The following is a 15,696-nucleotide window of genomic DNA, read 5'->3' on the forward strand; positions in this document are numbered from 1 at the left end:
ACAAGGCTGCTTGCACGCGACACTAGTGGACGCGTGGCCACCAGCGAGCCCGAGCCCGACGGCTCCACCACCGAGCTGCAGCCCGACCCCAAGCCCGAGCCCGAGCCGCAGGAAGGTGAGCTCTGTTCCCGCGCCATAAGGCACAAGGCTGCTTGCACGCGACACTAGTGGACGCGTGGCCACCAGCGAGCCCGAGCCCGACGGCTCCACCACCGAGCTGCAGCCCGACCCCAAGCCCGAGCCCGAGCCGCAGGAAGGTGAGCTCTGTTCCCGCGCCATAAGGCACAAGGCTGCTTGCACGCGACACTAGTGGACGCGTGGCCACCAGCGAGCCCGAGCCCGACGGCTCCACCACCGAGCTGCAGCCCGACCCCAAGCCCGAGCCCGAGCCGCAGGAAGGTGAGCTCTGTTCCCGCGCCATAAGGCACAAGGCTGCTTGCACGCGACACTAGTGGACGCGTGGCCACCAGCGAGCCCGAGCCCGACGGCTCCACCACCGAGCTGCAGCCCGACCCCAAGCCCGAGCCCGAGCCGCAGGAAGGTGAGCTCTGTTCCCGCGCCATAAGGCACAAGGCTGCTTGCACGCGACACTAGTGGACGCGTGGCCACCAGCGAGCCCGAGCCCGACGGCTCCACCACCGAGCTGCAGCCCGACCCCAAGCCCGAGCCCGAGCCGCAGGAAGGTGAGCTCTGTTCCCGCGCCATAAGGCACAAGGCTGCTTGCACGCGACACTAGTGGACGCGTGGCCACCAGCGAGCCCGAGCCCGACGGCTCCACCACCGAGCTGCAGCCCGACCCCAAGCCCGAGCCCGAGCCGCAGGAAGGTGAGCTCTGTTCCCGCGCCATAAGGCACAAGGCTGCTTGCACGCGACACTAGTGGACGCGTGGCCACCAGCGAGCCCGAGCCCGACGGCTCCACCACCGAGCTGCAGCCCGACCCCAAGCCCGAGCCCGAGCCGCAGGAAGGTGAGCTCTGTTCCCGCGCCATAAGGCACAAGGCTGCTTGCACGCGACACTAGTGGACGCGTGGCCACCAGCGAGCCCGAGCCCGACGGCTCCACCACCGAGCTGCAGCCCGACCCCAAGCCCGAGCCCGAGCCGCAGGAAGGTGAGCTCTGTTCCCGCGCCATAAGGCACAAGGCTGCTTGCACGCGACACTAGTGGACGCGTGGCCACCAGCGAGCCCGAGCCCGACGGCTCCACCACCGAGCTGCAGCCCGACCCCAAGCCCGAGCCCGAGCCGCAGGAAGGTGAGCTCTGTTCCCGCGCCATAAGGCACAAGGCTGCTTGCACGCGACACTAGTGGACGCGTGGCCACCAGCGAGCCCGAGCCCGACGGCTCCACCACCGAGCTGCAGCCCGACCCCAAGCCCGAGCCCGAGCCGCAGGAAGGTGAGCTCTGTTCCCGCGCCATAAGGCACAAGGCTGCTTGCACGCGACACTAGTGGACGCGTGGCCACCAGCGAGCCCGAGCCCGACGGCTCCACCACCGAGCTGCAGCCCGACCCCAAGCCCGAGCCCGAGCCGCAGGAAGGTGAGCTCTGTTCCCGCGCCATAAGGCACAAGGCTGCTTGCACGCGACACTAGTGGACGCGTGGCCACCAGCGAGCCCGAGCCCGACGGCTCCACCACCGAGCTGCAGCCCGACCCCAAGCCCGAGCCCGAGCCGCAGGAAGGTGAGCTCTGTTCCCGCGCCATAAGGCACAAGGCTGCTTGCACGCGACACTAGTGGACGCGTGGCCACCAGCGAGCCCGAGCCCGACGGCTCCACCACCGAGCTGCAGCCCGACCCCAAGCCCGAGCCCGAGCCGCAGGAAGGTGAGCTCTGTTCCCGCGCCATAAGGCACAAGGCTGCTTGCACGCGACACTAGTGGACGCGTGGCCACCAGCGAGCCCGAGCCCGACGGCTCCACCACCGAGCTGCAGCCCGACCCCAAGCCCGAGCCCGAGCCGCAGGAAGGTGAGCTCTGTTCCCGCGCCATAAGGCACAAGGCTGCTTGCACGCGACACTAGTGGACGCGTGGCCACCAGCGAGCCCGAGCCCGACGGCTCCACCACCGAGCTGCAGCCCGACCCCAAGCCCGAGCCCGAGCCGCAGGAAGGTGAGCTCTGTTCCCGCGCCATAAGGCACAAGGCTGCTTGCACGCGACACTAGTGGACGCGTGGCCACCAGCGAGCCCGAGCCCGACGGCTCCACCACCGAGCTGCAGCCCGACCCCAAGCCCGAGCCCGAGCCGCAGGAAGGTGAGCTCTGTTCCCGCGCCATAAGGCACAAGGCTGCTTGCACGCGACACTAGTGGACGCGTGGCCACCAGCGAGCCCGAGCCCGACGGCTCCACCACCGAGCTGCAGCCCGACCCCAAGCCCGAGCCCGAGCCGCAGGAAGGTGAGCTCTGTTCCCGCGCCATAAGGCACAAGGCTGCTTGCACGCGACACTAGTGGACGCGTGGCCACCAGCGAGCCCGAGCCCGACGGCTCCACCACCGAGCTGCAGCCCGACCCCAAGCCCGAGCCCGAGCCGCAGGAAGGTGAGCTCTGTTCCCGCGCCATAAGGCACAAGGCTGCTTGCACGCGACACTAGTGGACGCGTGGCCACCAGCGAGCCCGAGCCCGACGGCTCCACCACCGAGCTGCAGCCCGACCCCAAGCCCGAGCCCGAGCCGCAGGAAGGTGAGCTCTGTTCCCGCGCCATAAGGCACAAGGCTGCTTGCACGCGACACTAGTGGACGCGTGGCCACCAGCGAGCCCGAGCCCGACGGCTCCACCACCGAGCTGCAGCCCGACCCCAAGCCCGAGCCCGAGCCGCAGGAAGGTGAGCTCTGTTCCCGCGCCATAAGGCACAAGGCTGCTTGCACGCGACACTAGTGGACGCGTGGCCACCAGCGAGCCCGAGCCCGACGGCTCCACCACCGAGCTGCAGCCCGACCCCAAGCCCGAGCCCGAGCCGCAGGAAGGTGAGCTCTGTTCCCGCGCCATAAGGCACAAGGCTGCTTGCACGCGACACTAGTGGACGCGTGGCCACCAGCGAGCCCGAGCCCGACGGCTCCACCACCGAGCTGCAGCCCGACCCCAAGCCCGAGCCCGAGCCGCAGGAAGGTGAGCTCTGTTCCCGCGCCATAAGGCACAAGGCTGCTTGCACGCGACACTAGTGGACGCGTGTCCACCACCGAGCCCGAGCCCGAGCCCGAGCCGCCGCAGGAAAGTAAGTTCTGTTCCCACGCTATAATAAGGCACAACATGGCTTGCACGCCCATCTAGCTACAGCCCGAGCTCGAGCCGCCGCAGGAAGGTGAGCTCTGTTCCCATGTCACAAGGAACATGTTGGGTAGCACGTCCACCGCTCTACAGTCCGAGCCCACTTCACTCTTTACTGAAATGTGCATTGCCCGTGCTCGTCCAAAGGCTCGACGAAATGTTACACCAATACGGTCGTTGATTTGTACAATAAGTTGTTACAAAACGGCGAGCGCGCTCTACGTTTGGTTCGTGAAAGGGTGAACACTTATAAGAACGTTACATTACATAGAAATGCTCGATAAAATGCTCAAGTCTATACTCACCTTAAGATGTACTATAGTTAATTATCCTTTATAAAAATTGTGTTATCCATCTAAATTCTAAATTGTAAACAAATGTTGTATACGCCAGGAGTCGTCAAAGAGGAGAGCAAGTCGGACAAGCCGGAGGGTAAGGAGGCGCCGCCCGCGCCGGCGCATCCGCCGCACCCGCCACATATCACCTCGCCGCCGCACCACCGTAAGTTATTATTTACTTTGATAAGGTATCTATTAGTATAATGCCGTGCTAGCAATAACAGCAGTAACTCCAATTTTGACAAAACCAAGTTACCGTGTCCCATCGGCCGTCAGTTCTGCGTACTATGTGCCCTGCCCATTGCCACTTCAGCTTGCTAATCCGTCGGGCTATGTCAGCGACTTTAGTTCGTTTACCGATCTCCTCATTTCTGATTCGATCTCGTAAAGAAACACCGAGCATAGCCCTCTCCAGAACTGATGGCCGATGGGGCAGCAAGGTTCTGGAATTGAGGCCTCGTACCGGAAAACGCAGCGTGGGACGTCCACCCACAAGGTGAACCGACGACATCATAAAGGTAGCAGGGAAGCGCTGGACGCAGGCCGCCACCAATCTATCAACATGGAAAGCATTGGGGGAGGCCTATGTTCAGCAGTGGACGTCCTATGGCTGAAATGATGATGAAGTTGCCGTGTCTTTCACAAACCGAGTTAAATATTAATTAAGAATTAGCGTGATGAGCTCTTTCAAATGAGCTGACAGACGTTTTAATATCAAAAATTGGATTCACTGAAAATATCGCTAGCACAGCAGTATAAGTCGCACAGCGATAGTTGATCAACAAAAGTAAAGATTTGTATGTAGTATACGCTCGCCGCGCTAATATCTTGCGTAATTTGACTAAAAGGCGACCGTTCCGTACGAAGTTGCGTCCTTCAAGTATGGATGTTAGAAACATTAAACATTCTAATAGATCCAGTTTATTCTGTAACCTATAAATCCTATAATTGATACTGTTTGATAGAGCTCGTGAACCACTTTCAGGATCAGTAACCAGTTTTTCATGTTGTATTAGTTTACAAATAAGAAATAAATAAATAAAGTCCTTTATTGCTTCTACTCTGCTTTATAATCGAGTGAGATCACTTATCGTTCACCCTGTGTTAATGCTCGGCCTACCCGCAGCGATGATGATGCCGCCGAACCCCAACGCGCCGGCGCACCCCGGGCCCCCGCACGGCGCTCCGCCCCCGCCACCAGGTATGTTAGAATTCAGATATTCAATGAGGGCTATCGTTTTTATACTTAACAGTTGGCACCCCTGGCGATTGACAGGACCTTACTCTACAGTGGCGCCATCTTGATAAGTGCAATTGCGATAGTCCTCCTACCACTTTAGCGCTCACCAGTTTGGTGCCACTGTCTTCGCTACTAGCAAGTGACAGGACCTTACTCTACAGTGGCGCCAACTGGTGAGCGCTAAAACGATAGCCCTCATTTATTTGCTGCTATCTGCAAACTAATCACTAAACTGGCAATGATTGATGGGTATTAACTGAAATTATCGAGTTTATTGCACGTTTGAAATTCAATGATTTTATGCCTTTATCACTAAACTAAACCACTCAAACAAGTCAACTGTTCAACGAAATTTGTTGAATTATGCACTTAAAATTGGTTATTTATTTAATAACAGTTAAGGGTTTGCCAATCACTTACTTGGAATATAAGAGACAGGCGGACAACAGTAGAGTTACTCCGAAACGCTATTTACGTAGTTTCGGGTCTCTCTGTCACCGTCGCTCATGGCATTTCGCTTTGCGTGAGAGGGATGGCAAATGGCAATATTCGAAACTTCGGATAACGTTTTTCGCAGTAACCCCACAGGGCTGCACCAAATTAACTATCACATACACAATATTATGGAATCTAAGGCTGAGTTGCACTATCTTACTTTAACCGTAATAATTATTACCATAACAGGTATTTTTTGTATGAAGTTTGAAGCATAAAGTTATGAAGTAAGACAGTGCAACCCTGCCTAAAATTGTATAATGAGATGTTATCTTGTTATCAACTTAAAGTACGGCCAACTAGCATCGATACTAAAGGTCGATTCGACTGTCGAACTGACAATCTATTCTGTCTCTTCCCATCTTGTGTATTTGTCGTAATGTCTCGTTCTCCCGCCAAAACATGTCAAAGTCAAACCCCTGCTATTCCAAATGACCATGACATTGGGTTTGTTTACATTTGGTATCGCTTCTCGTTGGCCGTATTTTAGGTTCCCTATCCATTTGCATAACATTTTTAACCACATCTTGGCATAATGTAATTACGCATAATAAATACCGTTTGTTAGTCGTATACCTCGAAATCAAAAAATCCTTGTAGCTTTTCACCTATTCGCATTTCACCGTGATAGCGTTTTTTGTTGTAGCGTGTAATATCGCTACCTAGTATATTTTGTTACTAGCATATACAGGGTGTCCCGTAATGTAACGTCAAGCCGGAACTGGGTGTTGAGGCAAGTTGTGCTGGTTATCAGAAAAATATAAAAAAAAATCTATGTGGCATATTTTAAAAATAATAGGCATTTAAAAAAAATACAAAAATTCTACTCCAAGTGACGGTCCTTTTACTCGTGTTGCCACAAATCTTCACTTTTTCCAAAATTTTTTTTTTGTTATGTAACCCTGAATAATGCTTCTCTAAATTGTTATCAAAATTACAAAACCAGCTGCTCCAACTTGGATGAAAAAAATTAATTATTCCCAAAAAAAAATATCAAAACAAAAATTTTGCCTAGTTTAAACTGACTGTACTGAAAAAAATTGTACTACGCGAGTGTGGCAAGTGACGTCATAATTTGGCGCATTTAGTAAGGATTCCAAAATGGTATAACACTTTGTAAAATCTTGCTGTAATTGTCGACAATTTTTGTTTATTGGAAATAATCCCGTTTTTAACTTTATCTACCTTGGTTAAAAATATTATTCTAATGTGCCCAAAATTTAAGTTTCTGGCTTAAGTGAGGTGGAGAAGCCATTTTAAAAGGTATGAGCGGGACGGAGAGGGCCATCTTACCAAGCAGGGATGTTATGGATATCCGAAACCGTAACCGAAACTATCGGATATCCGAAATAAAAAAATGTCCATAACCGTAACCGAAACTGATTCAAAAGTTACGGATAGTTTCGGATAAAGGCCAAACTGCAAAACTCTATGAAATTTGCAGTATACACGCCGCAGCTGCAATGCCGCGCTGCCGATTTCATAGTTTTGCAGTTTGCGGTTGCATTTTGCGGTCTGCGGCCCGTCTTGGAATTGTACCTTAAATCTTAATATTTGTTACCAACTTGTCTGGCATTCGCTGGCACCATCTAATATGCCAGTCTGTTTTACCTTTATCATACATAGGTGTCGTCTTAGTTGGTACATAAAGTAGCTATGTGGGTCACGCTCACGCAGCATCTTGCTATTTGTATTATACCTACATTTTTGAAATTCTAATAATTCCGTAACCGAAATTATCCGAGACTTTCGGATAATCTGAAATGATTTCATATCCGTGACCGTAACCGAAACCGGTATAATATTATTCTAATATCCGTAACCGTATCCATAACCGAAACTTCATATCCTTATTATCCCTGTTACCAAGTACAAGTGCAGGCAGAGCAGGTAGTAAAGGCGCGCGCGCACGGGTGACTTTTGTCACAGTATGTCACCTACTAATTACTGTCATGGTGACAAAAGTTTCTGTGACTGACTGTACGGTAGTCAGTCACAGAAACTTGAATTTTGGGCACATTAGAATAATAATTTTTAACCAAGGTAAACAAAGTTAAAAACGGGACTATTTCCAAAAAACCAAAAATTGTCGACAATTACAGCAAAAATTTACCAAGTGTTATACCATTTTGGAATCCTTACTAAATGCGCCAAATTATGACGTCACTTGCCACACTCGCGTAGTACATTTTTTTTTCAGTACAGTCAGTTTAAACTAGGCAAAATTTTTATTTTGAATTTTTTTTCGAGAATAATGTATTTTTTTCATCCAAGCTGGAGCAGCTGGTTTTGTAATTTTGATAACAATTTAGAGAAGCATTATTCAGGGTTACATAACAAAAAAAAAATTTGGAAAAAATGTAGATTTGTGGCAATACGAGCAAAAGGACCGTCACCTGGAGTAGAATTTTTTTATTTTTTTTAAATGCCTATTATTTTTAAAATATGCCACATAGATTTTTTTTTATATTTTTCTGATAACCAGCACAACTTGCCTCAACACCCAGTTCCGGCTTGACGTTACATTACGGGACACCCTGTATATTTAAAAAAAAAAAAAAAATTCAGAAATTTTGATATCGCGGCGAAATGCGAATATGTAGGTGAAAAGCTACAAGGATTTTTTGATTTCGAGGTATACGACTAACAAACGATAAATACATACCATAATAACGGCAAAATAATTTTATGCCAAAAAAAATTCGCTAAATTATATTAGTAAAATCATTATGCGAATGGAAGGGGATCCCATCAACTTACTAAAACTGCACCAACCGCAGGCGGTTACGGCGGCGCGTACGGCGGGCGCTACTACGGCGGCTACGCCGGCTTCCCCGCCGGCTACGGGCCGCCGCACGCGTACTACGCCGCCGCGCCCGCGCCCGACCACTACCTGCCGCACCATCTGCCGCACCATCCGCACCACCCGCACCACGAGACCAAACGTGAGCATACCGTACCGTACCCAGAGCCTACACCGCACGCATGATCTTGATCCTGCCGCACCATCTGCCGCACCATCCGCACCACCCGCACCACGAGACCAAACGTGAGCATACCGTACCGTACCCAGAGCCTACACCGCACGCATGATCTTGATCCTGCCGCACCATCTGCCGCACCATCCGCACCACCCGCACCACGAGACCAAACGTGAGCATACCGTACCGTACCCAGAGCCTACACCGCACGCATGATCTTGATCCTGCCGCACCATCTGCCGCACCATCCGCACCACCCGCACCACGAGAACAAACGTGAGCATACCGTACCGTACCGCAACCACTGCCAGAGTAAATACAAATGAGTAGGTCATCTTCATAGAAACGCACCGAGCGCGGTTTGTATGTGAGCGCGCCAACACGTATGCGGCGCGCACGCATGACAAATTTCGGCGCAACCACGACTGAATCCCCGCTAAATTTTGTCAGTGTGTGCGTGCGCGCCGCATACGTGTTGGCGCGCTCACATACAAACCGCGCCCGTGCGTTTCTATGAAGATGACCTACTCATTTGTATTTACTCTGTCACTGCTGACACTGCGCACTTTGTCTTGATACTTGATACTGAATTACTAATGTCTAATTTAATTAATTTGATGACGATATAATTTACGCCCAAACGTGAGCATACAGTACCGTACCGTAACCACTGCTGACACTGCGCACTTTGTCTTGTACTGAATTACTAATTATCTTGATACTTGACTACTAATGTAAAGCGTGTAATTACTTAAGTAATAATATGATGATGAAATAATACTACGACAGCCTGCAGCACCGTAACCACTGCTGACACTGCGCACTTAATCTTGATACTTGAATTACTAATCTCTAGTGTTTTACTTGATCGGTTAAATGTTGAGGAAAATAAGACACTTTCTGCGAATCCTATTCAAGATAATGTAAGGTTTCTAAGATTAGGTTACCTGTTGGTAACAATCGATAGAGTAACCGATTTTCTATTTAAACTATTAAAACTACTTTGTGTATTTGTTTCCCGTTTGTCTAGAACGTAGCAGGCTTGAATCAACCTGATTGTCCTCGTCCGTGTAAGAAATCTGTTTCTTGTCATACCTGCCTTACGACTCGATCTAACCTAGGGTTATGACCTTGGTTGTTACAACAACCCACTATAGAAGAAATAGAACTTGATTTTAAGGTAGAAAATACAGCAAAAGAAATAGAACTTAGATTCTAAGGTACAAAACACAGCAAAATTTAAATTGTATGCTTGTCAAATACTACAGAACAAGCTCTAACACGCCCATTTGTTTGTTGCAGAGGATGAGCCACCAGCCAAGAAGGAGGCCGAATGATTGTCACCCAAACGCGTCGTCAAGCGACGGCGCAAGTCCTCTTCGAAGGACGCCCAGTGAGCAGCCTTCTTACACTCGCCTATACCGCCTGTAGGGTGTACTGGACGCGTTATAGTCAAAACTCTAAACTCTACCTAGTTACTACTAAAGCAGGGATGGCGAACCTTTATGTCTCAACGTGCCACTTTTCAGAAAAAAATGTTTGATGTAGTCATAGACGTGCCATCAAATAACACCTAATGCTATCAATGAGGAGTATAGTACAAGTGGCGCCACTGGCGAGTGACAAGGCCTTACCACAGCCTTACTTTACAGTGGCACTAACGGACGACTTATTTACTATTTTATTTTATAGTGAATTTTGTGATTGGTGGCGTGCCCTCAATATTGTGGCGCGTGCCATCGATGGCACGCGTGCCATTGGTTCGCCATCCCTGTACTAAAGGCTGATTTACACGTATTAAGTAGACAAGTAGGTAACTAAATTTTAACTTGATTTTTCTGTCAAGTTGATGGGCGGGGCTTGTCACTTGACACGTTTTGACAAGCAGTTTCATAGTAAACATATAAACCCTGTAACTTTGTCAAAGCTGTTTACGTGACATTAGCGAAATCATGGTTCTAAAAACCAAGTCGTTGCCAAAATAAAAGAAGAAGACGTTTGGAATTAAGTTAAAATTTAGTTACGAGCAATTTGATCACTTATAATTAAGTTAAAATTTAGTTAAGTATTACTTAGTACGTGTAAATCAGCCTTTATAGACCTCAGTTACACTACTCGCTAAGTTGACCGATGTAAGATAGTGTAGACACGCCCTTCGAGAAACTTCGCCTCGCCCGCTTTTCGATTATTGTCGGTTGAAGCGTTCCGAAATTGAATACGAAGCGACTATACTACCCGGACCCAGCTAACTACAGTACTTCGTCGAAGCGAATAGAGCAGCTGTGGTACAGTCAGCGCCAAATAGTTCGTGACACCCAAAGTTGCCAAAAAGTTCGCAACACGTCTTTGTTGCGATTGGAAGGCTGTGTTCTCAATTTTTTGTCCACTTTGGGTGTCAAGTACTATTTGACGCTGTTAAGATTGGAGCTCGCAGAAGACTAGTTTTGTCTAAGACCCGGTTCCGTGCTGATCTTTTAATCGAGTATGTACTTTTCATACTAAATTCATCCTTCAAGATGAGGACGCTCAAGCCAAAAATCTCAATTCAAAAACAGACCCTAAGCATGAACCACACTTAGTCTTGTGACTCTTTCCGCCTCCCGCTGAATTTAGTCAAGTCGATTATCAAATTGTTTAGTCAGGTCAATCCATATTTTTCTATTTTGACTGGCGGGTAGCAAATCAAATCTAGTCTCTGCACAATTGTTTAGTATATTAGGTAACTATTAGAGATTTGGCTATGACATCCCTGGGCTTGGTGTTATTAGGATCTGTGAGTGGATTTCAAAGTATCATGGACACTTTAGCTATAATAATATAATAGTTTGTAAGATTTCAGACAATTTCCATACTGTGTATAGTCTGGTCTGCGAGCATGTAGAATTTTGTCCAATGACCCCAAGCTACCCATCCTTATCGCTCGCGCGTAATTATATTGCTGTCGCGACTGTGCGACGGGCGCCCGCAGTGAGTGTGCGGTGTGTGTGGGGTCATTGGACAAAATCCTACGTGCTCACAGACCAGGCTTTAGATTTTTAATTATTTACAGTTAGTTATTTAGACTCTAAATTTTAGAGCAATAACCATTCATGAATTGCAGTAATCTTTTTTATTACATTATAAGAGCAAGTATGTAAATTTTGTATTCAGGAAAGATGTGGATAAAAAACAACTTTTAGATTGTAGAATGGAATATATTAATAAGGTATACATGTTATTTACAGATTGTAAGGTTAATAAATAAATAAGTTAAATATCTATGTATAATGGATAAAGTTGAATATTGATATTTTGTACCGATAGTAGCCTAATTGTTGTCTTCGGGTTGAACGCGGTTGCTGTTGCGGCCGAACTGGACGATGACGGGGCGACCGCTCAGGATCGTGCCGTTCACCTCGTCTAGAGCCTGGATGGCTACGTCCTCGCCTGATAAATGAAATAAATGGCATTTATAGAAATCACTTCGTTTTTCTTTAGCCTAGGCGCAGACCGACGACTTTTAGTTGGTCGATATTTGGGTCTTGCTGTTGATCAGTATGAAAGTGCGCATGATTCTTCATACAAATTAGAATCGGGCCCAACTCTATCGCCCAACTCTAAGTCAGTGGTCTGCGCCTAGGCCTAGGCTAAGTTCAGGTGGTGTGAAAAGAATCTGACATCAAACACTGCCTACATTTTAAATAAATTATAATCCCATTGAATTAAGTGATACATCAAGCTATAAAATAGTATAGTTTCATCAAAATTCATCCAGTACTTTCTGCATAATAAAAAGGCAACACAATAGTCACAAAAATGGATCAAGGAGATATTCATGATGATCTACCATGAAGTACTATAATGGAGTGCAAAGCTAGTAAGGTCATCAGTCTTATTAAATCAACGCCGAACAAGATGCGGCAACTACGTATTCTTGGATTTAAACTACACTCACTTTGAAAAGCCACAAACGCTTGCCCCCGCATGCGACCAGCCATCAGCCTGACATCGATGGGGCCTCCGTTGTCCAGCACAAACTGGTTGAACAGTAATGACAGCTGCTCTTGGGACACACCTGGGGCAATGTTCTTCAGATACAAGACCTGTTAACAAAACAGTATGTGAAACAAAGGATTCCCTATGTGAAGCATGCAAAGTAATTTGAACATAATAATTGCATTTGATTACTGTTTTTATGCAAAGTTACAACATCAAATAATGGAGTATATTATATTACCTTTGATGGTATCCCTGGCTCATAGTCTTTAAATCTGTCAATTTTCTTAATGTCATCAAGAGGCATTTTGGTTCCTTCCAGCAATTGCTCCTCAGCAGGATTCACAGGCAGTACGATGTCTACTGCTCGGTACTCATCGTTTATGTGGCGCTCTCTGTTGATAGGCTCTAATCTCATAATTTTGTTATCTCTTATCGTATACATGGTAGGGACCCTCGGGCCTATGAGACATTTCTGTTCTACCGGAGCAATCTGTTCCGCAACTTTTGGTCTAGCAGTAACTTCTTTCACATCCCATAAACTCCCAGGTTTATTCACTGACGCAATCATAGCATTATCCTCAAAGTTAATTTGATGTTCCTGTGCCAGTATCCTTTCTTTTTTTCTCTCTAATCGTCTCATGATTTTTCTTCTTTGGGATAGTGAAAATGTGTCTTCTTTCAAGTGGCCAAATAAGCTCTCTTCTAACTCTTTTAGCTCATTCATGGGGTGACCTTCCGGGTAAAAATTTAGCTGTTTCTGAGACGGATTATCCATTTTCTTTGGTTTAGTAGATGCAGGTTCTATCCTTGCTTTTGAACTGAAATTTGGACATTATCATTATTTATTTTTACTATGCAAGTACTCTAAGCCTGGGATGCACCATCTTACAAAAAATCTGCCTAACTCCATACAAAAAGCACAGGTTATCGTTATACGTACAGTTAGTTATGTGGTGCAACTTAGCCTAAATAAGTTAAATGTTTCTCCAAATTGAAAAATTGATTTTATCAATTTAAAACATAACAAATACTTATTTACGTTTGAAAAAGATAGTAATTATTTTATACCAAAAACACTACAGCACAATCATTCATCAGATCACAACTTCACAAACAAATAATATACATTATACTTTACCATCCAGGAGTAGATTGATGATTATTTATTTTGTTGTATAATGTTTCGAGCTTGCCCTTTAGAACACTGGCCTCAATCTTCTTACGCTGTTCCAGAAGCCCTGCTTCATTTTCCTGGTACAGCTTCAACTCCTCATTTGATAGACCAGCCTTCTTCAACCATTCCAAGTGTTGCTTATCTGCTTCCGCCCTACGGAAGTCTTCCACCGTTGCAAGTCCATATGTGGACAGCGGTAGCACTTCAGCTGTCTTTTCAAATTCTTTTGGCACCGATTCGGAGCTGGAAAAGCCAAAACAAGATAAAAAGTAGATCCTGAAATTACATTAGTTTCTTCTTTCGCTTCAGTTAAAGAGATAGGTTGACGAATGATATAATGTAGGTAATTAATGGATTACTCACCACATCTTTAACAATTAAATCAGTGGATGAAAGCCTTATTTCATTATTCTTCAAAGGAAATGGGAAAAATATTTTTCAATACAAACCACACACAAAATCACAAAATAGAAAATGTCAACTATTATTTTTATATTCTATCATTTTTTTTTGCAAGTTTTACGGCTTTGGGTCTCATCGTTTAAGCCAAAATCTTTATAGGTCGAGTTGATCATACTCTCTAATCTGTGGAGTTGATCCCAATTTTAACTTATACCTTGATTTTTTAGAATCCAGCAGAGATGTAAACAAACACTTTCATACACAATTACACCATAATCACTTACGTGTTCATAATATCATACACATTATTTAACAAGCCCATGAAACCAACTTTATTTTTACGTTTATATAAGTTTGAAATCAATCTTTGAAACAAATTATTTTAGCAAAATACGTGGACGACACAGATATGGATTAGAGTAGATACAGCAAGTTGATCGTCAAAGCGTGCCATTCCGATATGTCCAAATGGACATACATGGTCGAGTGATGTTCATGTAATCCGATTACAACAATCGCGTACGATGATTTTACGAGGACAGTAGTACGAACACGGTAGAAAGAAGAAATTATTTACGGATTGAGAATTGTAATTAACAGTACAAGTAACAAATAATTAATTAGAATAAAGTAGCAGTAGAAGAAGTATAAAGTAGCATTGTTTTTAATACATATCCTGCGATGTACTCTTATGAGTTAAAACCATGGTCCCTGTATGTGGTGCACTCATACCGATCCCAAGGAACCGTACTTACTCATAACAATAAGACACACAGTAATCCATGTATTCATGCACTTGACAAATTTTTATCTTGAAACGCTGGTAGGGTAAAAAAAATAAAAAAAAATAACGAGATTTGACGATTTGTAAGAATTATTTTATTTAAAAAGGTAAATAAAGATGTTTTTGGTTTTTTATTTTACAAATTATCAGTTTGATCGGAATTAATTAATTATTGAATCGAGTCACACGATATCTTTCGATGACTTTGCGAATGCAGTACGATGATACGATTATTTTTACGTTGCGGCAATCACTAAAATTCGCTAAAATGACACTAATGACGTTTAAAAAGAGGCACGCTCGGCTTCATATAAATTTTGTCACATGCTGCATCTATCCATATCTGTGGTGGACGATGAAAATTTGTGAGACTTGTCAAATTGACTTGACGTTTAAAATCATGTGTTATCTCCATATTGTCTATGACTTGTTGCTGACGTTGCTGACACATCAGTGCTGTAACCTGTGAGTCATAGACAATAATCTGTAAATTTAATCGATATTATTTTAAGTATTCACTTACTCCGATTACTAATTAATTTTAAATAAAAAATATACGATACTTTGTTTAGTTTTCCAGCGATAACTTCGACAATATTGGAGGTAACGTAAAATTATTTTTCTACTTTTAGTGTATACTTTTTCGGAGTCAGTTTAATTTTTAGTCGGTTTTATTAAAACGAAATTATTTTATTATGCATTAAAAAGTAAAATAATTTCGTTTAAATGCATCTGTGCATACAGTTTGTTTCCTGTTCTCGAAAATTTCATAATCAGTTCACATTCAATGTTGCGACTTTGTTGTATATTTTTATTATTATTATTATTCTTTCTAATGGCTTCAATGCGTAATTTTTAGTATTTTGACGATCACCCGGCGATGATACGCAAGTACTACAATAATTTCACTTCGCGATTAACGAGAGGTTTTGTCGCATCACTAGTTCACAGACTAAAAATATTTTTATGTCAGTTGGCCATTTTTGATGACATTTCTGCTGATTTCTAAAAAATTAGACTGTAAGCAGAAAGTCAGACAACTCTTGAT

The 15,696-nt window shown here is 45.6% G+C and overlaps 3 protein-coding genes across 4 annotated transcripts; 1 reads left to right on the forward strand and 2 right to left on the reverse strand.

Annotated features, from left to right (window-relative positions):
• Positions 1-22: 22 nt before the first annotated feature.
• On the reverse strand, positions 23-3,119 carry LOC135081386 (fibroin heavy chain-like). The gene is made up of 7 exons (XM_063976106.1): positions 2,882-3,119; positions 2,456-2,704; positions 2,030-2,278; positions 1,462-1,710; positions 1,036-1,284; positions 610-858; positions 23-432 (listed from the first exon to the last, which is right to left on the reverse strand). The coding sequence occupies exons 1-7, from the start codon at positions 3,117-3,119 to the stop codon at positions 23-25; spliced, it is 1,893 nt and encodes a 630-aa protein (XP_063832176.1).
• A 1,607-nt stretch (positions 3,120-4,726) lies between these two features.
• LOC135081075 (protein spalt-accessory-like) lies at positions 4,727-11,391 on the forward strand. 2 transcript variants are annotated; one of them, XM_063975797.1, is made up of 3 exons: positions 4,727-4,795; positions 8,110-8,274; positions 9,613-11,391. In XM_063975797.1, exons 1-3 carry the CDS (start codon positions 4,729-4,731, stop codon positions 9,645-9,647), a joined length of 267 nt encoding a protein of 88 aa, XP_063831867.1. In that variant the 5' UTR covers positions 4,727-4,728; the 3' UTR covers positions 9,648-11,391. The 2 variants fall into 2 exon arrangements, 1 of the variants encoding a protein (XP_063831867.1); XR_010259121.1 differs by lacking the exons at positions 4,727-4,795; positions 8,110-8,274 and adding an exon at positions 8,285-8,482.
• Positions 11,392-11,483: 92 nt separating this feature from the next.
• Positions 11,484-13,950, reverse strand: LOC135081074 (RNA-binding protein 41-like). The gene is made up of 5 exons (XM_063975796.1): positions 13,826-13,950; positions 13,427-13,705; positions 12,527-13,106; positions 12,245-12,392; positions 11,484-11,736 (listed from the first exon to the last, which is right to left on the reverse strand). Exons 1-5 carry the CDS (start codon positions 13,828-13,830, stop codon positions 11,618-11,620), a joined length of 1,131 nt encoding a protein of 376 aa, XP_063831866.1. The 5' UTR covers positions 13,831-13,950; the 3' UTR covers positions 11,484-11,617.
• Positions 13,951-15,696: the final 1,746 nt, after the last annotated feature.

The sequence above is a fragment of the Ostrinia nubilalis genome, chromosome 19, assembly GCF_963855985.1.
Source record: "Ostrinia nubilalis chromosome 19, ilOstNubi1.1, whole genome shotgun sequence".
In the NCBI taxonomy this organism is placed as follows: domain Eukaryota; kingdom Metazoa; phylum Arthropoda; class Insecta; order Lepidoptera; family Crambidae; genus Ostrinia; species Ostrinia nubilalis.

Bases quoted from the DNA above. Each gene is read 5' to 3' on its own strand.
- LOC135081386 (XM_063976106.1), bottom strand. From the start codon at position 3,119: ATGGCGCGGGAACAGAGCTCACCTTCCTGCGGCTCGGGCTCGGGCTTG. The intron at 2,279-2,455 runs GTGGCCACGCGT...GCGTGCAAGCAG, and splicing joins CGTCGGGCTCGGGCTCGCTG to CCTTGTGCCTTATGGCGCGG. The intron at 433-609 runs GTGGCCACGCGT...GCGTGCAAGCAG, and splicing joins CGTCGGGCTCGGGCTCGCTG to CCTTGTGCCTTATGGCGCGG.
- LOC135081075 (XM_063975797.1), top strand. From the start codon at position 4,729: ATGCCGCCGAACCCCAACGCGCCGGCGCACCCCGGGCCCCCGCACGGC. The intron at 4,796-8,109 runs GTATGTTAGAAT...CACCAACCGCAG, and splicing joins CGCTCCGCCCCCGCCACCAG to GCGGTTACGGCGGCGCGTAC. The intron at 8,275-9,612 runs GTGAGCATACCG...TGTTTGTTGCAG, and splicing joins CCCGCACCACGAGACCAAAC to AGGATGAGCCACCAGCCAAG.
- LOC135081074 (XM_063975796.1), bottom strand. The intron at 13,107-13,426 runs GTAAAGTATAAT...TCCAAATTTCAG, and splicing joins CATCAATCTACTCCTGGATG to TTCAAAAGCAAGGATAGAAC. The intron at 11,737-12,244 runs GTGAGTGTAGTT...TTCATTTATCAG, and splicing joins AGCGTTTGTGGCTTTTCAAA to GCGAGGACGTAGCCATCCAG.